This window comes from Oncorhynchus clarkii, chromosome 33 (assembly GCF_045791955.1).
Source record: "Oncorhynchus clarkii lewisi isolate Uvic-CL-2024 chromosome 33, UVic_Ocla_1.0, whole genome shotgun sequence".
Classification (NCBI taxonomy): Eukaryota; Metazoa; Chordata; class Actinopteri; order Salmoniformes; family Salmonidae; genus Oncorhynchus; species Oncorhynchus clarkii.
In genome coordinates, this window is record NC_092179.1 from 20,100,006 (window position 1) to 20,126,033 (window position 26,028).

Genomic DNA, 26,028 nt, shown 5'->3' on the forward strand with positions numbered 1-26,028 from the left:
GACGAATTAATGAAAGGAGGAGACATCCACTCCAAGAGAACCCACTTAGTAAAGACCAACCCCTACGGTCCCGTTCTCATCCAGACATGACCTTGAGAGCAACAACAGATGGAAGACTTCATATTGTTTTATGTACTGAAATCCGTTACTGAGTGGACACAGTAGGCCGATTGCTTTATGGGCGGCAGATAGCCTAGCGGTTAGAGCATTGGGTCAGTAACCAAAAGGTCGCAAGTTTGAATACCTGAGCCGACAAGGTGAAAAAAAAGTCTGCCGTTGTGTCCCCTGAGCAAGGCACTTAACCCTGATTTCTCCAGAGGCGCTGTACTACTATGGCTGACCCTGTAAAACAACACATTTCACTGCACCTATCTGGTGTATGTGACAATAAAACATATTACCAAGTCATAAGAGGAACGTTTTGTTTGTGAAAAAGAACATGAGATTCTGTCCCACCATTCAAGGCCCTACCATAGAAAAACACAAACTAACCCAGCGTATCCCAAACTCAACCCTGGGAACCCCCAAGGGGTGCACATTTTGGTATTTGCCCTAGTATTTGACCCAACTGATTAAAATAATGAACTAATTGTCCAGCTTTGAAAATGTGATCAGTTGGGTGAAATGCTAGGGCAAAAACCAAAACATGCACCCCTTGAGGTCCCCTGGACCGAGTTTGGGAAACGGTGAACTAACTCATGACCACACATGACCGCTAGGCTACAGCATTGGATTGTTCAGACGTCTGATCAAACAGAGCTGTCGTCTTTATTGTGTCAAACTCACCTCTGGACCACATGTACCTGAACTGTGGATTCCTTCTTGACTTGTGTTCCTCTCTTTGCTCTTCATTGGACTCATCATTGTAAGACTGTTTACAGTGGGTGAGCATGGGCCATGAGAACTGTCTGGCTTGCTGAGCCACCTTACTGGACTCTGTGGTGGAAAGGTTAGTGGTACCCAGATGCGATGCTCCACCTCTGACACCACATTCAATGTGACTAAGTTGAAGGTAAAGAATAAATCTTGTAGCTGTAATGAATGACTGTTGTGATAGAATCAGCGAGGTAGAGATCAGAGCCATGTGGGACTAGAGGTCTCGAGCAGGCTGCCAATCATAGTGTCCTCGGCAACCCTGGAGAAAACCATGCTGAAGAACCATGTATTAAGTAGAAGAAAAGGCATATTAACAAATACAAATAGCTGTTCTACGTGTTGGAATATTATTTTGTCTCGACTATGATGTTTACAATCGATGCAGTATGTTAAAGCTATTGATTCACTTTAGATGTGTGTGCCATACAATGTATACAGACAGTATTGTAGAGTATTGCCATTTTACTATGGGAAGAAGTGTTTCCATAAAGTGTGTTGAATTGTATTATCTGGGAATATAACCTTAGAATCCATCTGCGACTTTATCACTAGTAGCAATGTGTCGTTAACGGAAAGTCATTCTTGCTCTCTATTCCAGCACATTTTATCAATGAATGAAAATACAATTTCTTGAAGCTAAAAATGTGGATGTTATGGCCATTTTAAAGGGACAGAACTGTTTGAAAAGATTAGTAGTCTCCAGAGCCCATGTAAACTCAACTTACCACTGCCACACAAACAGGGCTGCAACACAACTTTATAACTAGTATGTCAGCAGTCTACTGCCAGCAGCATAGCACCCTGCATCCTACTGCTGGCTTACCCCTGAACCAAAGCATGGTTGGTCCCAGTTGGAAGACCAGATGCTGCTGGAAGCAGTGTTGGAGGGCCAGCTCATAGCTGGTGAGTGTAGTGCTTTATAAATCCACTCTCATTATGTCATAAATGTGCCTAGTGTTCTTATAGGGCTTCTGGGCTGAAACAAGCTCAACTTAACATGTGAACCACAGGAAGCTGCTGTGGGGACGGCTCATAATAATATCCGGCAATGGAATGGCATCATACCATTCCACTGATTCCACTCCAGCCATTACCACGAGCCTGTCATCCCCAATTAACCTCCTGTGATGTGAACTAATCAACATGTGAACATATTCATTCAGTCCAACCCCCACCTACCTTATTATACAGGCTAGTCCAAACCCCACCTACCTTATTATACTGGCTAGTCCAAACCCCACCTACCTTATTATACTGGCTAGTCCAAACCCCACCTACCTTATTATACTGGCTAGTCCAAACCCCACCTACCTTATTATACTGGCTAGTCCAAACCCCACCGACCTTATTATACTGGCTAGTCCAAACCCCACCGACCTTATTATACTGGCTAGTCCAAACCCCACCTACCTTATTATACTGGCTAGTCCAAACCCCACCGACCTTATTATACTGGCTAGTCCAAACCCCACCTACCTTATTATACCGGCTAGTCCAAACCCCACCTACCTTATTATACCGGCTAGTCCAAACCCTACCGACCTTATTATACTGGCTAGTCCAAACCCCACCGACCTTATTATACAGGCTAGTCCAAACCCCACCTACCTTATTATACTGGCTAGTCCAAACCCCACCTACCTTATTATACTGGCTAGTCCAAACCCCACCTACCTTATTATACTGGCTAGTCCAAACCCCACAACCTTATTATACTGGCTAGTCCAAACCCCACCGACCTTATTATACAGGCTAGTCCAAACCCCACCTACCTTATTATACTGGCTAGTCCAAACCCCACCTACCTTATTATACTGGCTAGGCCAAACCCCAGCTACCTTATTATACTGGCTAGTCAAAACCCCACCTACCTTATTATACTGGCTAGTCCAAACCCCACAACCTTATTATACTGGCTAGGCCAAACCCCACCTACCTTATTATACTGGCTAGTCCAAACCCCACCTACCTTATTATACTGGCTAGTCCAAACCCCACAACCTTATTATACTGGCTAGTCCAAACCCCACCTACCTTATTATACTGGCTAGTCCAAACCCCACCTACCTTATTATACTGGCTAGTCCAAACCCCACCTACCTTATTATACTGGCTAGTCCAAACCCCACCTACCTTATTATACTGGCTAGTCCAAACCCCACCTACCTTATTATACTGGCTAGTCCAAACCCCACCGACCTTATTATACTGGCTAGTCCAAACCCCACCTACCTTATTATACTGGCTAGTCCAAACCCCACCTACCTTATTATACTGGCCTGTCCAAACCCCACCTACCTTATTATACTGGCTAGTCCAAACCCCACCTACCTTATTATACTGGCCAGTCCAAACCCCACCTACCTTATTATACTGGCCTGTCCAAACCCCACCTACCTTATTATACTGGCCTGTCCAAACCCCACCTACCTTATTATACTGGCTAGTCCAAACCCCACCGACCTTATTATACCGGCTAGTCCAAACCCCACCTACCTTATTATACCGGCCAGTCCAAACCCCACCTACCTTATTATACTGGCTAGTCCAAACCCCACCGACCTTATTATACTGGCTAGTCCAAACCCCACCTACCTTATTATACTGGCTAGTCCAAACCCCACCGACCTTATTATACTGGCTAGTCCAAACCCCACCTACCTTATTATACTGGCTAGTCCAAACCCCACCGACCTTATTATACTGGCTAGTCCAAACCCCACCTACCTTATTATACTGGCTAGTCCAAACCCCACCGACCTTATTATACTGGCTAGTCCAAACCCCACCTACCTTATTATACTGGCTAGTCCAAACCCCACCTACCTTATTATACTGGCTAGTCCAAACCCTACCTACCTTATTATACTGGCTAGTCCAAACCCCACCTACCTTATTATACTGGCTAGTCCAAACCCCACAACCTTATTATACTGGCTAGTCCAAACCCCACCTACCTTATTATACTGGCTAGTCCAAACCCCACCTACCTTATTATACTGGCTAGTCCAAACCCCACCTACCTTATTATACTGGCCTGTCCAAACCCCACCGACCTTATTATACTGGCTAGTCCAAACCCCACCGACCTTATTATACTGGCTAGTCCAAACCCCACCTACCTTATTATACTGGCTAGTCCAAACCCCACCGACCTTATTATACTGGCTAGTCCAAACCCCACCGACCTTATTATACTGGCTAGTCCAAACCCCACCGACCTTATTATACTGGCTAGTCCAAACCCCACCTACCTTATTATACTGGCTAGTCCAAACCCCACCTACCTTATTATACTGGCTAGTCCAAACCCCACCTACCTTATTATACTGGGTCCAAACCCCACCTACCTTATTATACTGGCTAGTCCAAACCCCACCTACCTTATTATACTGGCTAGTCCAAACCCCTTATTATACCTGTCCAAACCCCACCTACCTTATTATACTGGCTAGTCCAAACCCCACCGACCTTATTATACCGGCTAGTCCAAACCCCACCTACCTTAGTCCAAACCCCACCTACCTTATTATACTGGCTAGTCCAAACCCCACCTACCTTATTATACTGGCTAGTCCAAACCCCACCTACCTTATTATACTGGCTAGTCCAAACCCCACCGACCTTATTATACTGGCTAGTCCAAACCCCACCTACCTTATTATACTGGCTAGTCCAAACCCCACCGACCTTATTATACTGGCTAGTCCAAACCCCACCTACCTTATTATACTGGCTAGTCCAAACCCCACCGACCTTATTATACTGGCTAGTCCAAACCCCACCTACCTTATTATACTGGCTAGTCCAAACCCCACCTACCTTATTATACTGGCTAGTCCAAACCCCACCTACCTTATTATACTGGCTAGTCCAAACCCCACCTACCTTATTATACTGGCTAGTCCAAACCCCACAACCTTATTATACTGGCTAGTCCAAACCCCACCTACCTTATTATACTGGCTAGTCCAAACCCCACCTACCTTATTATACTGGCTAGTCCAAACCCCACCTACCTTATTATACTGGCCTGTCCAAACCCCACCGACCTTATTATACTGGCTAGTCCAAACCCCACCTACCTTATTATACTGGCTAGTCCAAACCCCACCTACCTTATTATACTGGCTAGTCCAAACCCCACCGACCTTATTATACTGGCTAGTCCAAACCCCACCGACCTTATTAACCCCTTATTATACTGGCTAGTCCAAACCCCACCTACCTTATTATACTGGCTAGTCCAAACCCCACCTACCTTATTATACTGGCTAGTCCAAACCCCACCGTCCAAACCCCACCTACCTTATTATACTGGCTAGTCCAAACCCCACCTACCTTATTATACTGGCTAGTCCAAACCCCACCGACCTTATTATACTGGCTAGTCCAAACCCCACCTACCTTATTATACTGGCTAGTCCAAACCCCACCTACCTTATTATACTGGCTAGTCCAAACCCCACCTACCTTATTATACTGGCTAGTCCAAACCCCACCTACCTTATTATACTGGGCTAGTCCAAACCCCACCTACCTTATTATACTGGCTAGTCCAAACCCCACCTACCTTATTATACTGGCTAGTCCAAACCCCACCTACCTTATTATACTGGCTAGTCCAAACCCCACCGACCTTATTATACTGGCTAGTCCAAACCCCACCCCACTGGCTAGTCCAAACCCCACCGACCTTATTATACTGGCTAGTCCAAACCCCACCTACCTTATTATACTGGCTAGTCCAAACCCCACCTACCTTATTATACTGGCTAGTCCAAACCCCACCTACCTTATTATACTGGCTAGTCCAAACCCCACCTACCTTATTATACTGGCTAGTCCAAACCCCACCTACCTTATTATACTGGCTAGTCCAAACCCCACCTACCTTATTATACTGGCTAGTCCAAACCCCACAACCTTATTATACTGGCTAGTCCAAACCCCACCGACCTTATTATACTGGCTAGTCCAAACCCCACCGACCTTATTATACTGGCTAGTCCAAACCCCACCGACCTTATTATACTGGCTAGTCCAAACCCCACAACCTTATTATACTGGCTAGTCCAAACCCCACCTACCTTATTATACTGGCTAGTACAAACCCCACCTACCTTATTATACTGGCTAGTCCAAACCCCACCTACCTTATTATACTGGCCTGTCCAAACCCCACCTACCTTATTATACTGGCTAGTCCAAACCCCACCTACCTTATTATACTGGCTAGTCCAAACCCCACCTACCTTATTATACTGGCTAGTCCAAACCCCACCTACCTTATTATACTGGCCAGTCCAAACCCCACCGACCTTATTATACTGGCCTGTCCAAACCCCACCTACCTTATTATACTGGCTAGTCCAAACCCCACCTACCTTATTATACTGGCTAGTCCAAACCCCACCTACCTTATTATACTGGCTAGTCCAAACCCCACCGACCTTATTATACTGGCTAGTCCAAACCCCACCTACCTTATTATACTGGCCAGTCCAAACCCCACCTACCTTATTATACTGGCCAGTCCAAACCCCACCTACCTTATTATACTGGCTAGTCCAAACCCCACCTACCTTATTATACTGGCTAGTCCAAACCCCACCGACCTTATTATACTGGCTAGTCCAAACCCCACCTACCTTATTATACTGGCCAGTCCAAACCCCACCTACCTTATTATACTGGCCAGTCCAAACCCCACCTACCTTATTATACTGGCTAGTCCAAACCCCACCTACCTTATTATACTGGCTAGTCCAAACCCCACCTACCTTATTATACTGGCTAGTCCAAACCCCACCGACCTTATTATACTGGCTAGTCCAAACCCCACCTACCTTATTATACTGGCTAGTCCAAACCCCACCTACCTTATTATGCTGGCTAGTCCAAACCCCACCTACTTTATTATACTGGTTGTCTGGTCTGCAAGCAGTGACATGTTCCAGGCAGTTTCCAAGTGTAGCTGGAGGAGTTGACTGCATGAAAAAGTGTATTTACGGGTTAACACTGGACTGCACAGTCCCGTACATATCCGATAACAGACCACTTCTGTGTGTGGACATTTACGGACATGTACAGTGCCTTGCGAAAGTATTCGGCCCCCTTGAACTTTGCGACCTTTTGCCACATTTCAGGTTTCAAACATAAAGATAGAAAACTGTATTTTTTTGTGAAGAATCAACAACAAGTGGGACACAATCATGAGTGGAACGACATTTATTGGATATTTCAAACTTTTTTAACAAATCAAAAACTGAAAAATTGGGCGTGCAAAATTATTCAGCCCTTTTGCTGCGATTACAGCTGTAAGTCGCTTGGGGTATGTCTCTATCAGTTTTGCACATCGAGAGACTGAAATGTTTTCCCATTCCTCCTTGCAAAACAGCTCGAGCTCAGTGAGGTTGGATGGAGAGCATTTGTGAACAGCAGTTTTCAGTTCTTTCCACAGATTCTCAATTGGATTCAGGTCTGGACTTTGACTTGGCCATTCTAACACCTGGATATGTTTATTATTGAACCATTCCATTGTAGATTTTGCTTTATGTTTTGGATCATTGTCTTGTTGGAAGACAAATCTCCGTCCCAGTCTCAGGTCTTTTGCAGACTCCATCAGGTTTTCTTCCAGAATGGTCCTGTATTTGGCTCCATCCATCTTCCCATCAATTTTAACCATCTTCCCTGTCCCTGCTGAAGAAAAGCAGGCCCAAACCATGATGCTGCCACCATCATGTTTGACAGTGGGGATGGTGTGTTCAGGGTGTTGCTTTTACGCCAAACATAACGTTTTGCATTGTTGCCAAAAAGTTCAATTTTGGTTTCATCTGACCAGAGCACCTTCTTCCACATGTTTGGTGTGTCTCCCAGGTGGCTTGTGGCAAACTTTAAACAACACTTTTTATGGATATCTTTAAGAAATGGCTTTCTTCTTGCCACTTTTCCATAAAGGCCAGATTTGTGCAATATACAACTGATTCTTGTCCTATGGACAGTCTCCCACCTCAGCTGTAGATCTCTGCAGTTCATCCAGAGTGATCATGGGCCTCTTGGCTGCATCTCTGATCAGTCTTCTCCTTGTATGAGCTGAAAGTTTAGAGGGACGGCCAGGTCTTGGTAGATTTGCAGTGGTCTGATACTCCTTCCATTTCAATATTATTGCTTGCACAGTGCTCCTTGGGATGTTTAAAGCTTGGGAAATATTTGTGTATCCAAATCCGGCTTTAAACTTCTTCACAACAGTATCTCGGACCTGCCTGGTGTGTTCCTTGTTCTTCATGATGCTCTCTGCGCTTTTGACGGACCTCTGAGACTATCACAGTGCAGGTGCATTTATACGGAGACTTGATTACACACAGGTGGATTGTATTTATCATCATTAGTCATTTAGGTCAACATTGGATCATTCAGAGATCCTCACTGAACTTCTGGAGAGAGTTTGCTGCACTGAAAGTAAAGGGGCTGAATAATTTTGCACGCCCAATTTTTCAGTTTTTGATTTGTTAAAAAAGTTTGAAATATCCAATAAATGTTGTTCCACTTCATGATTGTGTCCCACTTGTTGTTGATTCTTCACAAAAAAAATACAGTTTTATATCTTTATGCCTGAAATGTGGCAAAAGGTCGCAAAGTTCAAGGGGGCCGAATACTTTCGCAAGGCACTGTATATGTAATCGGAGATGCAGTGTGTGTGTGCAGTTTTCATGCAGTGTGTGTGTGTATGAAAGTCTGGGATAAACAAACAGAAGAGGTGAGGAACCAGGGAAAGAGGTTTGTCCCAACCATTCCCCATGTACATAAAAACATGTCAATATTACCCAAAGAATACAAAACACTTGAGGGTCAAAACAGGAGGGGGGAGTAAATAAACATTACAACATTCACTGCTTTGGTCTTTCTCTATGGTGTTTCTCTATGGTGTTTCTTTCAAATGGAATGACATGTGAGGAGTTTTGTGTTGTAAAGCTTTGTCGCCATGAAAGATGGGTACAGGAGAGCACATGTAACCACGAAGAGGCTGCTAAATCATTGATATCAGAGATGACATGAAATAAATCACAATACAATCACACATTATGTGTGTGTACATCTAAGATATGACCACAGAAGAGACGAACAATTTCATCTAATATTAAACAATATTTGCAGGGCTTCTTCAAAATTATATGTGATGTTAATGCAAGGTGCAGTATTTTAAACCATGCTGAGTATTTGTCAGGATACCATTATGTTCAGTAATATCTCCACACATCTGCAATGTCAAAACATCAGCCTCAGTCTGTGTGATTGACAGGAGAGAATCAGAGGAGCAAGAGTTTATCCCCAAAATTAGCACAAGGTCCTAAGTATGGATATAGTTTCTCAGTGAAGGCGCAGTCAATGAAAGAGTAGATGTGAGACCTGGCCTCTACATCATAAAAGGAGACCTGACCCTCCTCATAATCCACAAACACTCCCACCTTCTGGGGCTTTTCTCTCAGGGAGAGGAGGACAGGTGTGGAGGTACAGGCAAGGTACTTATACCTCTCCCTCAGTGCCACAGTCCAGTATCCATCCTTAGGGCTCAGAGTGATATTTCCCTTCCTGTTGATGGACTCTCTGGCCACTTAGTCTTTCCCTTAACAGTCACCTCATAGTAAGATCTTCCTGATGCGATGCCTTTATTTCCAAGGACACATGGACAGGTGGAAAACCTCTTTGGGTTGTCAAGATCTGGTTGTTTCTGTTGATATCTCACTTCTTTCCCACTTGTCGACAGGATGATATAGGGGTTTGCCGTATCAGAGTCACATCCACTGCACAGCGCTGCGCCCTCTTCAATTTGACTTTATCCATCTCTTTATTCAGTGTCTCCTCCAGTTGGGACACAACTCTCCTCCCAGTCCCCACATACAGATCACTGTGAACACTGATCTCAGAGCAGTCCTTGGAGGATGGAGGGGTGCAGAGGGATGGAACGTTTTGTAGGAGGTGGTCCTCAGTGTGTGAGAGCTGCTCCAGCTCAGTGCTTGTCCTCTGTAGCTCATTCATTTCCTGCTCCAGCTTTTCAATGATCCCTTCAGCCTGCCTCTCTGCTACTTTCTGCTTCTCTTTGACCACCTCAATGAGCTCAGCCTGACTTCTCTCAATGGAGACCACCAGAGCAGTGAATACCTGCACACTGTCTAATATATTTCTCTCTGCAACTCTTGCTGAGCTCTACAGAGTGTTTGATCTCCTTGACCTTTCTAGATTTTGAATGCATCATCTTCCCCAGTTCAGCCATCTTCTCTCCATACTCTTCCTCTAGAGGGACTGTGTTGTGAGTCTTGTGGTCTGCCTCAGTGCAGGTCTGACACACACACACACACACCTGATCACTCCTACAGAACAGCTCCAGGAGTCTGTCATGCTTCTTACACATCCTGTCTTCCAGGTTCTCCACAGTGTTGATCAGCTTGTGTCTCTTTAAGGCTGGGACTCTCTGATGAGGCTCCAGGTGAGTCTCACAGTAAGAGGTCTGACACACCAGGCAGGACTTCAGGGCCTTGAGCCCTCATCCCAGTGCAGATGTCAAAGCAGACTTCTCCAGATTTGGCAGGGAGTTGGTTTAAGCTGCTGGTGGCTTTCACTTGAACTGATTTCCCCAACTGAGCAGCCATCGCAGAAATGATTGTATTGATGAAAAGATCCGGTCTCCTATAAAATGTTTTTTTTTTACACACGGGACACTGGCACATCATTGCCATCCCAGTACTTCCTGATACAGGCCTTGCAGAAGTTCGGTCCACATTGAATAGAGACCGGCTCAGGGAACACATCCAGGCAGATGGAGCACAGGAACTGCTCTTCAGCAAGGACACTGCTGGAGGACGCCATATCTAGACAGAGACCAAGGTAAAACCATAAAACATTTCCTGGAATCAGTCAGCTCTTGATAGTTAACGTTGGCCTACTGTAGCACAGAACAAAAGGAGAATACACTTCATTTAGAGATGATCTTCAAATGACCATGTTAATCTCTCTACTCACCTGCATGTGTTTGTGGATAAGATTTGTGTTGTTCTTTCTGTTAGTGCGGTTAAAAGAGGTCCAAAGAAATAAACTGTTAGTGAAATTCAGTCTTCGAAAGATCTGGGGAGTTTGGTCTCATGCACAATTTACTGTGCGTTTTAGCTGCACGTCAGAGAAATGACGTTGTAAATGCACTTCTCTCTTCTTGGAACAATTAACTATACACAACCCAAAAGCACCCACTTGCCCAACCCCTATAGCCCTATTCTGATTGGACCGCTTCGTTTTGCATGCACCGGTGCACCGGGTGGGTGGAGAATTCACTTAAGGACCAATGGAATGGTCTAAAATACACAAACTCCACCCACCCGGGGCACCGGGCCATGCAAAACTAACCGGGCCAGGCATTGAACTGCAGACTTCTCGTCAAACACCATCTCTAGACCACATGTCCTCTCTAGACCACATGTCCCTGAACTGTGGATTCTCTCCACTTGTGAACATGGGAGAGACACTCCAAAACCAGGAGTGGTGTGTTGTTGTGAAGCTCATTTGTGCTGGTTAGTCATGCGTAACGGGGACAGGAGAGCACTTGTAACCATGAAGAGCCTGCTTAATCATTGATGTTCATCAAGACCGGAGTGTCTGCATTGATATGCACACAGCACCCCAGATCAAAGAGGTGTGTCGCACCATCTGCTTACCAGTGAGGAACTACCACTAACCAACATGCATCCCTGTCAGGAAGAGAGGCAGGCGCTCATTAGATGCAGTTAGTGTTGTTGTCCTGATGACACTGTCTACAATCTGTTGTGATAAGATAGCAGGCAACCACTAAAGAAATATGAATGAATGGGCATATGTGTTGCTGGCATGATGGTACACATTCCTTACACCTGAAAGGTATCCACTCTAAAGGAATTCTCAGGGGACATGCTGAAGATGGTTCAGGTCTCTATGGTTCCATGATATGGTGAAGTTGTCCGACAGCATCCAACCACGACTTTTCACAGGAGTTTTATTTGGAGGCGACAGGCAGCTTGCTGGTGGCTTGTCAGGTAGGTTAGTGCTATCCGGGGTTCCTTGGGACATCCTTACCCTAAACATAACCATAGTCCTTACCTAACCCTTTCCTTGACCATTTTCAACGTTAACGTCTATGGAGTAGGGACGTCCCAAGGATCCCAGATAACAAGGACCACGTCAGGTAGGAGGCATCCGTTAAACCGTTTGAAAGTGATGCCAACATATCAGCCTTCCTTCTCCCAGACAGACAGACACACAACACCACCAGTGGTATAAAACTGTCATTACAGTGATTTATTATAATGAACCATGAAAATAGCCAACCAGTGCAGTGTTTGAGTCTCTCTCCTCTGCACAAACATACTCACACGCACACACAAATAATAAAAGACTACACTGAATAGTCCAGAGACGAAAAACTAAATAAAAAGTGCTATTGTCACAGAAACATTCATCTTTGCCAAGAAGAGCGCTCGTATTTACAACCAGATTCCAAAATGGGATGGGAGCCAATTGTACAAGCATAGGAAAGAAAAGAAGCAGATATATACAACCTGTTTCCGGAGGAAGCTGGAGGAACCACCTATACATTAAATTACAATTTCTACAAATAACCATTGATATTCAAAAATAAACCGCTAACGTCCTATCTACGGGTGAGACCTCACTCTGGCTACCACAGAGGACTACTGCACTCGATTCACACCATCACTCTTACTGTCTATCACTTCCCTTTCTCCCACTGACACACGGGACACACACACAGACACACACACACACACACACACACACACACGAGTGCAGCCTCCTGGGGCAGTGAAGCGGGCTCCCAGAAGAGCATTTTCTGAATCACTGCAGCAGTGCACAGATATTTGTTACACAGAGGAATAAAAATAATAATAACTCTGTATTTGTTCTCTATACAAAAAGCTTTCTGTTTGCTATAATGAGCCACTAGATAAAAGGAATAAACGGTGTAGAAGAGCAGACAATAGACAAAGAGAAGTAGAAGTGAAAGGCGGACTAACTGACGAAGGGGGGTGGAGGCTGGAATGTACATTGATACAGAAAGTGCGGGACCTTACAATAGAAGTCCAAAACAGACAGAGACGGTCAGACGGTCAGGCACTCTCTCCGCCACAGGAGGGAAATTCAAAACAAAACAGAGGGAGGGACGTCGGAGAGAGAAAGAGTGGGATGAGCACCGGGGGAATCATCCATTTTCAAACACAAAGTCTCTTAATAAGATTGTTTTACGGTCCTTGTTTTCAGTTTGTCCTTTAAAAAGCACCCCTTTATCCCACGTTCTCCTGTTTTTCCATTGGCCATGTGTTCAGGTACATAGAAAATATTTACAGCTTTTGTTGCTTGTTGTGTTCCGCTGTCTGTCGGTCTGTCGTCAAGCTCCTCTCAGAGTGAGTTCACAGGGGCTGGCAGGGGGAGGCCTGCATGGAGGCGGTCAGTGCCACCCCGTGCCCAGGTACCCAGCGTTGTGAAAGGGGGCGGGGGACGCAGTGGCCCCACGTGTTCCGCTGGGCATCTGAGTGGCGGTGGGCACAGCCTGGGCCGGCTGAGTCTGCTGCTGGGGAGGGGGAGGAGGGGGGGGCAATCCAGTCTGCTGGTAGGTGGAGGGGGGCACCGAGGGGTTAGCGGTGCCGCCGGTGTGCATCAGCGGGGTTGGAAAGCCCACCAAATTCTGAAAGTGGTGAGGGGCTTGCACTTGCATAGGGACACCGGTGGAGGAGGCAGGAGGAGGGGGTGGGGGTGGAAGAAGAGGCAGGCCCTGGTTGAGTGACAGGAGGGTGCTGGCACTGGGTTGCTGCAGCTGGTGGGTCTGGCCCTGTGGGGGAGGGGGCGGAGGAGGAGGGAGGGAGGACTGGGGGGATGTGGTTAGGAGGAGCTGGTGCTGCTGGACAGGAGGAGGCTGCAGGTTAACGTGTAGCAGGGCCGGGCCGGGCCCAGGGTGTTGTGGTGGGGGAGGGGGAGGAGGAGGGGGAGTGGTAGAGCTCTGGTAGTGCAGGGCGTGGGGAGGAAGAGTCTGCAGGAGGGGCTGGGCTCCAGGGGGGAATGGGGACGTCACTGCAGGCTTGAACCCAGGGAAGGATCCCACGGCGGGGGCTGACTGGCTGGGGAAGTAGGCCGCTGAGGCTGAAGGTGCTGGTGGAGGAGGGGGAGGTGGAGCGGACTGTGGGCTGTACTGGGAGAAGGGGGGCAGCCCTGGTTGAGCCTGTGGCTGGGACTGAGGAGGAGCAAAGAGGAAGGCCCTCTGGCTGCGGTAAGGGGAGCCCTGAGCCTGGGGTTTGGGGGAGTGGAGGAGTGAGGGGGCAGCAGGGTGTAGCTTGGTGGGGGTCAGGGGGGCTGTCTTGGGTACGGCAGGCTTGCTGGGCTGCTGTGGGGCGGCCTGGGAGGGGGTCCGAGGCCGGCTGTCACTCTCCTCCTCCTTCACTGGGCAACTGCCAGGCTGGGACGGGCTGCTGGGGCCAGGAGAACACGGCTAGGGAGGAGAGAGAGACTGAGCGAGGGAACGGGTAAGTCATGAACAATAACAGCCTACATCAGGGGTAGGCAACTACATTCAGCCGCGGGAGGATCTTTGTTGGAACGAATGCAAACTGACTACAAAAAGAGATTGTATTTGAAAATAACAATCATGTCATACCTTGATTACATTGAGACACCATCATGTCTTATTCTTTGTGGGAATACTTGGGAACAGATTTCCTGAATTTTACAGACCGAAAACTAAAATCAAAACTGTTTGGCTCATGTTGCTGACCCCTGACCTACACTATAGGCTGTGTGATGGCTGTGCTTGGCAGCAGCATGTACTTCACACTACTGTTTGAGCCAGAAAGCAGAATGTTTCTTACCGTGTGGGTTGGGGTCCTCTGCAGGCTAGGAGATGAACCATCTCTGACTGGGGCCTCACTGCCCTCGGTCTCTCCATCTGAAACAAGCACACATTATTACAATTAAACTATCATCAGTAAAGAAGTTATGTCCAAGTGGTGTGTGTGTGTGTACCTTTGTCCTTGCTGTGGTCACTAAGCGACAGGGCTCTGTGGTAACCACGCTCTCTTGCCTGCTCCACCGAGGTGGACGAGGTCCACTGTCCCTCTCCCCCCTCTCTCTCCCCCTCGACAGGGGGCTCTGTGTCCTCGCTGGGCTGGGGGGTATTTGACTCAGGCGGGGTGGGGGCCACTGCAGCAGGGGCCACTGTAGCTTGGGCCGGAGCAGGAGCCAGGGGTGGAGGCTCTTGGGTGGTCTCCATGGGCAGAGGGAACATCTCCACCAGGGTAGGTGTTGTAGAGACAGGCGAGCCGCATTCCATTTTGGAGCCGCTGCGCTGCGCCTCTCGCTGACGTTTCCTGTACTCCAGCAAAGACACCTGGGAAAACACATGACATCACACAAAAACAGACGTATCTTTATCAGTCCAGGAACCGTAACACAGCTTGAATGGGCAGGCTGAATAGAGAATATAGCAACTCACCTTTTTCTTCTGTGGGGGATTCTGTCCTGACCCTCCCTCTCCGGTGCTGTCTCCACTTAGTGAACGAGAGAAGGCCAGCGTTCCCCCCTCCTCAGGGCAGGGGTAGAAGAGAGACCCTGCAGCCTCTGTGAAGGGTCCTGCTGCCAAGGGTACTGGTACTGTCACTGCCACAACACCAGCCACAGCCTCAGGCCTGAAGGCCAAGATGGGCTCCAGGGTGTGTGAGGGGGTAAGGTCCCTCAGGTTAGAGTTGATGGGGGAGAAGGACAGACCCCCTGGCCCTGACAGACCCACTCTCTCTGGACTCTTCATCCAGGGGGGGAGGAGGGAGGAAGAGGCTGGGTCTGTAGAGGGGGTGTCGCTGCTGCCCTCGGTCCCTGTCTCTGGCCCCTCCTCTCCCACACAGTCCTGGGACTCGGGGGTGGGGGGCTGGGGGCTCAGGGGGGCGCTGGTCTTGGCCTCTTGGGGGGGCAACACATCCAGACTGGGAGCCCTGACCGCTACACAGGGGGAGGAGAGCAGCGAAGGTGGCCGCTCAGCCTCTTGGGGGCTGGGTCTGCGACTGCCCTCTGGTGAGCTGTCCAGGGAAGACTCGCTCTGTGGACACAGGAACAGAGATATTAACACATTGTTCACTTCCCTCTATGAGTGTGTGTGTGTTTGTAGGTGAGTGTGTCTCTTACTTCCTGCGGGGCACTGAGTGTGTGTGTGGGGGTGCTAGGTAGAGGCTCGGGGCTCGGCTCTTCCGTACGGGTGACGCGGGGTGGTGTGGCCAGCAGCAAGGGTGTACCCGGCGTCTCTGATAGGTCGGCCCGGGTTGGTGTTGCGCAGGGAGAGCCGTAGGGGGTGGAGCTCTCTGACATGCAGGCGTCCAGTGGACACAGACCCAGGCGCCGCTTCTTCAGAGGAGTGGGCAACTCTGTATGACACATACACAGAGAAGAAGGGTTACTCACATGCAAAAAACAGACACTTGCATATAAGACTTATGTTCCTTCTAAGTGATGAGAAACACATTCCTGAGTCCTCACCAGAGTCCTCACCTGGCAAGGTGCAGCTGCCGTTGTAGGGGAGTGGGCTGTCAGAGTCCCCGTTGATAGGGGGGCTGAGAGGGCCCTCGCTAGGCATGACCAGAGTGGGCCGGCCGCTGCTGGGTGGAGGGGTGGTGGTCTCCTCCTCTAGAGCCTGCTTCAGCCAGCGCTGTGGGGAGAAGACAGGGAGGGAGAGGATTTAGACACGTCAACCACAAATACAAATCACGTTCACTAATCTCCACTACATCTTAGAAAACCTAAGTCTCTATTATTGACAATAATACTGTCCCTCTGCCCGGTTAACCCCGCCAGTCTGTCCCTCTGCCCGGTTAACCCCGCCAGTCTGTCCCTCTGCCCGGTTAACCCTGTCAGTCTGTTTTTCTATACCTGACAGCTAACTCTCTCCATTCCCCTGTGAGGTGGTGAACAACATACCTTCTTGCAGGAGCCTGAGGTGGGCGGCGTGTCGGGCAGCTCGCGGGAACGCCGGCGTCCGGTGGGCACCCCAGGGGTGGTGGGGCTGCGGTTGGCCAGGAAGGGCGAGGAGAAGCGGACGTAGTGTTTGGGCGTGCTGTAGACGTGCGGGCTGGGGCCCATGCCGGGCAGGGCGTTGAGCTGGGTGGCCAGCACCTCAGGGTCGCTGCTGATCCTCAGGGGCCTCTCCGGGGCCGGCTCTGGGGTCCGTAATGACCGCTCCTGCTTGTCGACGCACCACTCACTCACTAAGTGCTGTAAAGAGACCGAGAGAGAGCTTTAGTCAGAAGCACACTGCATTTAATTATAGTATTGAGTGACATTTCACTAGAAGGAATAGAACATTCCTATTAGTCTAAATAGAATAGTGACTAGTCATGTTTAGGGGTGAGCACTGAGCCGTGGCTAGGATACCTTTTTAGTTTTGGGGTACTTCTGCCCGGAGCGGTTTCTGTCAGGGGCCGGGGAGCCACTGTAAGGGGGGCTGATGTCGGGGGCATGGGAGGAGAGGGCCTCTGGTTCAGGGTCCCTGGGGGCCTCTACGTCTAGGCTATCATTGGCCAGGGGGTCCAGGAGTTCTCCGGGCGAGCCGGGAGGTATATCAGAGCAGGTGCTGATGGTCCGCGCTCGCCGCCTCTGCTGCCCGATGTGGGTGCGGCTCCGCGAGAAGCTCTTCCTCTGCTTGCTGCCTCGCAGCTTGGCCGGCGTGGGCTTGTTGAGACCCGGCTCCTCCTTCACCTCTAGCAGGGGCTGGGAGAGACAGGGTTAGGATAGAGTACAGTAGCATAGTTTTGGATGGGTTTATAGTCACCATTAGCTAACCCTTCAGATTATTGACAACATCCTCTTAATACTAACGACCTGGTGAGTGCAGGCATAACGAACATGTTGAGGCAACTATCACTTACCGTCATGATACCAGGAGACTGCATGTCGGCCTCCGGGGTGGCAGGGGGCTCCTCCTTGATGCCCCCCTCTGACTTGGTGCCGATCTTCTCCAGGGCCTGCTCCCGCCTCTTCTCCCTCTTCTCCATGCGGGCAAAGGCCTGCAGGATGGCCTCCATCTTCCTCTCTTCACGGGTCTGTAGAGGAGAGGAGGACAGAGCAGTAAGCGTTAGTCCACGTGGCCTAGTCTCCTGAACCCACTGGGCCTAGAGGGGGAGGGACAAGTTATCGCAACACAGGACAGGCAAGAGGCAGTCTGGCTGGCTGGCTGGCAGAGAAAAAAACAGCGGCGGCGCAGAATGACAGAAAAAGGACCACCACTTCCTCTTCCAGTGGAGGAAAAACCAATGGAGATAGAACAAGTAAACACCCTGTTGATGTGAGACCAAACTAACTGGAAGTGGGAGGTGGGAACGTAACATCAACCCTTACCAAACCATTCAGGGTGTATAGAACACCACGGCTGCCTCCACCAGACTAGTTTGACCACCCCCAGTAGCAGAGACACACTGGGGTCTGCCACAGGGCCGGTCAGTGGAGGGAAGATGGAGGTGGGGGTTAGTATGTTTGTCAGTCAGTGGGGTCCCCTATGAGGTGGAGGGGAAGGCAGGCAGGCGGGGTGGGTATGTTTGGGGGTGGGTAGGGGTTGGTGGGTCAGGTTTACCTCCGGTTTACTCAGTCCCAGACAGCTGGAGGCCCCCACGCCTTGCAGATGGGACTCCTCCGCTGGGCTGGCCTGAATGGTTTACAGAGAGACAGCCTGGTTTAGAAGACAAGAGGCCCGGTCCCCCCCCAATAACACACATAGAACATACACACACCACCACGGTTCCCCACTCTAGGGGCTTCAGTGTGTCGCCGACCCTCAGGGATCCTCAGACAGGTGGGGGTGTGGAGAGGTGACCTGGCCACTACAGGGTTATGAAAGAGGGGAGAGAAGAGGGGGGCAGATAGGGAGAATGGCTGCCTTATGCCTGTAGACCTGTGTCCAGTCTTCACCTTGTCTGCTTACACCAGCATATCCAGTAGGAATACTTTATTTGGGCTGAATGAATGAACAGTGATTTCAACACAACCCACCACCACTGGAACTCAGCCACATTTTCACCACCTCACCACAGTGTCATAAACCACATACTGAACCCACGACACAAGGAAAGAAAACCAAGACAATAGCAACCAACCCAATCACCAACTTTCACCAAGGTTGATGACAAGCAACTACATACCATCTGCAACACCCAAAACTGAACATTACTGCAACTAATATTTTAACTGTGTGTTCCATGCCGTGTCTGTATCCCTGGCACCAAGCCGGATCTTTAACATGAGTGTGGGAGACATACCATGCCTAACACACACAGACATCACCAGTGTTAAGAGCCCATGCGGACAGGGCATTGTTGTGGATGTGTGGTTGAACACCATACATACACCAGACCAGTGGGTGATTGTCATGTCAGAGGACAACAGTGCATCCAGAAGCTCTTTCTTCCACAGTAGAGGGGGGGAGTTCCTCCTCCTGGACCAGCTTGCAGCTTCCCTTGGAGGGAGGCAGGCTATTGGATGTCCCAGACTCAATGAGGCCCAGGCAACAAAGAAGTCCCCCCCCCTCTTCTCTCTCTCAGGGCTATTTAGCAGAGTGGGAGCCAGTCCATTGGCCAGAACGATGAGTCAGCGCTTTACACCTTGGGCCTCGTAGTGTGAAAGGGAGCTGACAGCAGGGTAATTTCCAGAGTGTGTGTGTGTGTGTGTATATGACAGAGGGAGAGCGTGCCAGAGTGTGTGTGAGCCCAACTCTCTAGGTCACCAGAGCTCTTTAGCAGGAGAGAAGAGAGTAATTGGTCATTTCAAAACAGTTGGCCAATTCTGTATGAGGGTCATACTCAGACACACAGGGAGAGTTCCAGTACTTACGTGTGTTGAGGCTGGGGCTCTTGTTTACTCAGCTAATTACAGAGGAGAAGGAGGGGGTAGAGGGCCTGTGGCTCTGGAGGGCCCAGAATGGTGCAATGTGTGATGGTTTAGCAAATGAACTATTAAATAAATGAGGAAAATATGTATAATGATGACCAAAACACAGAGCCTGAGTGTTTGAGGGCTCTGCCAGAGGAAGTGAGTGAGCAACAGAGAGCAGGGGGGGGCCGCGGGCTAGGCTACACAGCAACAGAATGAGGCAGACAGCAGCAGAAGCAGGGGGGTGTGGGGGGAACCACCACCACACAAACAGTGACCCATACCAGCAAGGATGAGCTTTTTCCTATTGGAGGGAGGGGGGGGGGGTTATGGGCTGTACACAGCAGGGCGCGCTGCAGCCCTGGCTCACAGAACTTACCATCTTCCTCTTTCTCTCTGCAATGGTCTCCTCTGACTCCATCTCTACTTCACTGCTAACGGAGTTATCAGGCTGGTCTTCTACACCCTCTAACTCTGTAGGATCCTGTTAGAGGGGGAGAGGTGCTTTATCATGGCACTGACCAACCACAGGCAGTCTGGCTACAGACTAGAGGGTCTAGAGTAGTGAGGTGGTAAGTGGGGAGGGGGGAGAGTGACCGTTGGGGGCACTGACTGGGGACACTGACTGGGGACGTGGTGGGTTTGTCTGTCCACAAACTTGCTCAGAGCTTGTAGTCGGTCCTAGGCAGTCAGAATAACATCGAAACGCAATCATACCCCTTATCAAAGAAGAGCGAGAGACCAGGTTCACTTCTGTGATACATTGTTTGGAGCCCACTCCCAACAACTACCCTGTAACCAACAACTACCCTGTCATATGGCTCTTGTGGTCACACAAAGGTCTGTTTGCGCACAATGACAGATGTGGACAGTTTCCCTATTCAGCGTGTTCAGTTCATGGCTTGTGCGCGGTGTTCCGATAGAAATGCCTCGCACTTTATCTCTGACGTCTGAGCCTCTTCACTGTTCCTCATTCTAGACCAGGCCTGGGCAACGCCAGTCCTCGGGGGCCTGATTGGGCTCACACCTCATCCATAGCAAACACACCTGATTTAAACTAATTGCATTCTAAACTGAAGATCATAATTAGGTGATTATTGGAGTCGGGTACAAACCATGCTTCTGTGTGCTTCCCTCAGATCAGTCCTTAAAAATCACTCATCGTGGGAACTACCAGTCCCTACCACAGTAGCAACATGCTTACCGATAAGACCTATGGCCTGGGTCGGGGTTATTGGACATCATAACAAAATGTTTTGCAATGGAATAGGAAAACAGACATTTCTTACTGGACAGGTTCAGATTGTTTCACTGAGCGTTTTCTTCCGTTAGGTATCTACTGAACACAAGGTTGGGGACCACCCCAGAGACAGAGGGCTTTCTCTCTGTGTATAACACTGAGTACAGTGCCTAGTGGTGCGTTCAGGAGCTCCTGCAGTAGAGAGGACACAGCGTGATAGCATGTCTCATCTGCCACTAGAGGGCTAGACACGGCATGGTGAGAGAGATGGCTGGGTGCAGGAGTGGGCTTTGGGCCAGGGAGAGGGGGAACCAAGATGGATGATAGAGGAATACAAGTAGTCTACTAATGGATAACAAGAATAAAACAGAAACATTGAAAAATGGCTACACGCATGGACAATGGACACTAACTAAATGGAAAACAAGCTAAATATGATAAAGTCTTTAAGGGGAAAGACAACTTATAGGCTCCTATGAGGCAATCTTTAACAGTGATGGAGAAATGGCAGTGGGTGAAGGTTATGTGATGGGGACGGGGAAACGTGTGGTGATGGGGACGGGACGGGACGGGGGGGGGGGGGGGGGGCGTGTGGTGATGGGGGACGGGGGGCGTGTGGTGACGGGGACGGGACGGACGTGTGGTGATGGGGGACGGGGACGTGTGGTGATGGGGGGAGAAACGTGTGGTGATGGGGACGGGACGGGGGGGGGGGAAACGTGTGGTGATGGGGATGGGGGGGAAACGTGTGGTGATGGGGAAAACGTGTGGTGATGGGGAAAACGTGTGGTGATGGGGACTGGGGGGGAAACGTGTGGTGATGGGGAAAACGTGTGGTGATGGGGACTGGGGGGGGAAACGTGTGGTGATGGGGACGGGGGGGGAAACGTGTGGTGATGGGGACTGGGGGGGGAAACGTGTGGTGATGGGGACGGGGGGGGTGTGGTGATGGGGGACGGGGGGGAGAAACGTGTGGTGATGGGGAACGGGGACGGGGGGGCGTGTGGTGATGGGGGACGGGGGGGAGAAACGTGTGGTGATGGGGAAAACGTGTGGTGATGGGGAAAACGTGTGGTGATGGGGAAAACGTGTGGTGATGGGGAAAACGTGTGGTGATGGGGACTGGGGGGGGAAACGTGTGGTGATGGGGACGGGGGGGGAAAACGTGTGGTGATGGGGACTGGGGGGGGAAACGTGTGGTGATGGGGACGGGGGGGAAACGTGTGGTGATTGGGACTGGGGGGAAAACGTGTGGTGATGGGGACTGGGGGGAAAACGTGTGGTGATGGAGACTTGGGGGGAAAACGTGTGGTGATGGGGACTGGGGGGAAAACGTGTGGTGATGGGGACTGGGGGGAAAACGTGTGGTAATGGGGACAGGGGGGGGAGAAACGTGTGGTAATGGGGACGGGGAGAAACGTGTGGTGATGGGGACGGGGAGAAACGTGTGGTGATGGGGAAAACGTGTGGTGATGGGGACGGGGACGGGAGAAACGTGTGGTGATGGGGGACGGGGGGGAAACGTGTGGTGATGGGGACTGGGGGGGGGAACGTGTGGTGATGGGGACGGGGGACGGGAAAACGTGTGGTGGGGGAAACGTGTGGTGATGGGGGACGTGTGGTGATGGGGGACGGGGAAGGGAAACGTGTGGTGATGGGGGACGGGGGGGGGGGGGGAAACGTGTGGTGATGGGGGACGTGTGGTGATGGGGAAAACGTGTGGTGATGGGGGACGGGGGGGGAAACGTGTGGTGATGGGGAAAACGTGTGGTGATGGGGACGGGGGGGGAAACGTGTGGTGATGGGGACTGGGGGGAAAACGTGTGGTGATGGGGACGGGGAAAACGGTGGTGTGGTGATGGGGGACATGTGGTGATGGGGAGAAACGTGTGGTGATGGGGAACGTGTGGTGATGGGGACGGGGGGGCGTGTGGTGATGGGGAACGGGGACGGGGGGGCGTGTGGTGATGGGGGACGGGGAGAAACGTGTGGTGATGGGGAAAACGTGTGGTGATGGGGAAAACGTGTGGTGATGGGGACGGGGGGGCGTGTGGTGGGGGAAACGTGTGGTGATGGGGAAAACGTGTGGTGATGGGGACTGGGGGGGGAAACGTGTGGTGATGGGGACGGGGGGGGAAAACGTGTGGTGATGGGGACTGGGGGACGGGGAAACGTGTGGTGATGGGGACGGGGGGGAAACGTGTGGTGATGGGGGACGGGGACGGGGAAAACGTGTGGTGATGGGGACGTGTGGTGATGGGGAAAACGTGTGGTGATGGAGAAACGTGTGGTGATGGGGAAAACGTGTGGTGATGGGGACTGGGGGGAAAACGTGTGGTGATGGGGACTGGTGGGGGAAAACGTGTGGTAATGGGGACGTGTGGTGATGGGGACGGGGGAGGAAACGTGTGGTGATGGGGACGGGGAGAAACGTGTGGTGATGGGGACGGGGAGAAACGTGTGGTGATGGGGAAAACGTGTGGTGATGGGGACGGGGACGGGAGAAACGTGTGGTGATGGGGGACGGGGAGAAACGTGTGGTGATGGGGGACGGGGGGGGGGAAACGTGTGGTGATGGGGACTGGGGGGGGGGACGGGGGGGGAAACGTGTGGTGATGGGGGACGGGGGGGGGAAACGTGTGGTGATGGGGGACGTGTGGTGATGGGGGACGGGGGGGGGGGAAACGTGTGGTGATGGGGGACGGGGGGGAAACGTGTGGTGATGGGGGACGGGGGGGGGAAACGTGTGGTGATGGGGGACGGGGAACGTGTGGTGATGGGGGACGGGGGGGGAACGTGTGGTGATGGGGGACACGTGTGGTGATGATGGGGAAACGTGTGGTGATGGGGACAGGGAGCGGGTGGTGATGGGGAGGGGAGCGGGTGGTGATGGGGACGGGGAGCGGGTGGTGATGGGGGAGGGGAGCGGGTGGTGATGGGGGGAGGGAAGCGGGTGGTGATGGGGGGAGGGAAGCGGGTGGTGATGGGGGAGGGGAGCGGGTGGTGATGGGGGAGGGGAGCGGGTGGTGATGGGGACGCGGGGGGAGCGTGTGGTGATGGGGAGTAGCTTGTGGTGATGGGGACGGAGCGTGTGGTGATGGGGACGGAGCGTGTGGTGACGGGGTGATGAGGATGGGGCGGGGAGTGTGTGGTGATGGGGATGGTGGGTAGCTTGTGGTGATGGGGACGGGGAGTAGCGTGTGGTGACGGGGGATGGGGGGAGCGTGTGGTGATAGGATGAGCGTGTGGTGATGGGGACGCGGGGCGTGTGGTGATGGGGGACAGCGTGTGGTGACGGGGGACAGGAGCGTGTGGTGATCGGTGGGAGCGTGTGGTGATGGGGACGGGGGGGCGTGTGGTGACGGGGGACAGCGTGTGGTGATGGAGGACAGGGGAGGGAGCGTGTGGTGATGGGGGGACGGGGGGGGAGCGTGTGGTGATGGGGGGAGGGGAGCGGGTGGTGATGGGGGGGGAGGGGAGCGGGTGGTGATGGGGTGGAGGGGAGCGGGTGGTGATGGGGTGGAGGGGAGCGGGTGGTGATGGGGGAGGGGAGCGGGTGGTGATGGGGGAGCGTGTGGTGATGGGGGAGCTTGTGGTGTGGGGTGATGAGGACGCGGGGGGAGCGTGTGGTGATGGGGATGGTGGGTAGCTTGTGGTGATGGGGACGGGGGAAGCGTGTGGTGATGGGGGACGGGGGAAGCGTGTGGTGATGGGGGACGGGGGGGGGCGTGTGGTGATGGGGGACGGGGGGGGCGTGTGGTGATGGGGGGACGGGGGGGGGAGCGTGTGGTGATGGGGGGACGGGGGGGAGCGTGTGGTGATGGGGGGGAAGCGTGTGGTGATGGGGACGGGGGGAGCGTGTGGTGATGGGGGGGACGGGGGAGAGCGTGAGGGGATAGGGGGTGTGTGTGATGGAGACATGGATTGAGGTGAGTTGTGTTGCCAGGGAAATCTTACCTGGTTGTTGGAGATAGAGAGGCGGAGGGGCGATAGCTTCCTCTGCTTGCCGTCGGCCCCCAGACCCTTGGTCCTGCCGTCGCAGTCCAGGGTCATGTTCTGGTTCAGGTCCAGGTGGTCCACTCGCTGCATCATGGGCTCCTTGTCCTTGCGGCCCCGCCGGCGGCTGCTGGCCTCCAGGTTCTCGGTGGGCTCCAGGTTGTACTTCAGCACCGGGCACTCTGGGTTCCCCCTCACACATGCACAATCCACCTTGTATTTACTAGAGGGGGAGAAGGAAGAACCGAGAGAGAGAGAGAGAGAGAGGGGGGGGGAAGAAAGACAGAGAGAGAGAGAGAGCGAGTGAGAGGGGGGGGGGGGGGGGGGGAGAAAGACCGAGAGAGAGAGAGAGAGAGAGAGAGAGAGAGAGAGAGAGAGAGAGAGAGAGAGAGAGAGAGAGAGTGGGAAAGAAAGAGAGAGAGAGGGGGGGGGGGGGTGGGAAAGAAAGACCGAGAGAGAGAGAGAGGGGTGGGTGGGAGGGAAAGAAAGACCGAGAGAGAGAGAGGGGGGGGGTGGGAAAGAAAGACCGAGAGAGAGAGAGAGAGGGGTGGGTGGGAAAGAAAGACCGAGAGAGAGAGAGAGGGGTGGGTGGGAAAGAAAGACCGAGAGAGAGAGAGAGGGGTGGGTGGGAAAGAAAGACCGAGAGAGAGAGAGGGGGGGGTGGGAAAGAAAGACCGAGAGAGAGAGAGAGGGGTGGGTGGGAAAGAAAGACCGAGAGAGAGAGAGGGGTGGGTGGGAAAGAAAGACCGAGAGAGAGAGAGAGGGGTGGGTGGGAAAGAAAGAAAGACAGAGAGAGAGAGAGAGGGGTGGGTGGGAAAGAAAGACAGAGAGAGAGAGAGAGGGGGGGTGGGAAAGAAAGACCGAGAGAGAGAGAGGGAGGGGGTGGGAAAGAAAGACCAAGAGAGAGAGAGAGAGAGGGTGGGAAAGAAAGACCGAGAGAGAGAGAGAGAGAGAGAGGGAAAGAAAGACCGAGAGAGAGAGAGAGA

At 51.6% G+C, this 26,028-nt stretch overlaps 1 protein-coding gene and 1 pseudogene across 13 annotated transcripts in view; both read right to left on the reverse strand.

Annotated features, from left to right (window-relative positions):
• Positions 1-9,185: 9,185 nt before the first annotated feature.
• Positions 9,186-10,743, reverse strand: LOC139392936 (E3 ubiquitin-protein ligase TRIM39-like; annotated as a pseudogene).
• A 1,429-nt stretch (positions 10,744-12,172) lies between these two features.
• Positions 12,173-26,028, reverse strand: part of LOC139393264 (inactive histone-lysine N-methyltransferase 2E-like) — a 39,594-nt gene continuing 25,738 nt past the window's right edge. For 7 of the 13 annotated variants that reach the window (XM_071141760.1, XM_071141758.1, XM_071141753.1 and 4 more), the window contains exons 11-22: positions 25,004-25,265; positions 20,186-20,290; positions 18,515-18,586; positions 17,814-17,987; positions 17,320-17,655; positions 16,867-17,160; positions 16,429-16,597; positions 16,081-16,316; positions 15,398-15,994; positions 14,929-15,292; positions 14,775-14,851; positions 12,173-14,398 (exon numbers count right to left, since the gene is read on the reverse strand). In XM_071141760.1, coding sequence (XP_070997861.1) covers positions 13,364-14,398; positions 14,775-14,851; positions 14,929-15,292; positions 15,398-15,994; positions 16,081-16,316; positions 16,429-16,597; positions 16,867-17,160; positions 17,320-17,655; positions 17,814-17,987; positions 18,515-18,586; positions 20,186-20,290; positions 25,004-25,265 — 3,721 coding nt within the window. In that variant the 3' untranslated portion in view covers positions 12,173-13,363. The remainder of the gene's footprint in view (positions 14,399-14,774; positions 14,852-14,928; positions 15,293-15,397; positions 15,995-16,080; positions 16,317-16,428; positions 16,598-16,866; positions 17,161-17,319; positions 17,656-17,813; positions 17,988-18,514; positions 18,587-20,185; positions 20,291-25,003; positions 25,266-26,028) is intronic. The other 6 variants (XM_071141754.1, XM_071141764.1, XM_071141761.1 and 3 more) reach the window with 3 other exon arrangements.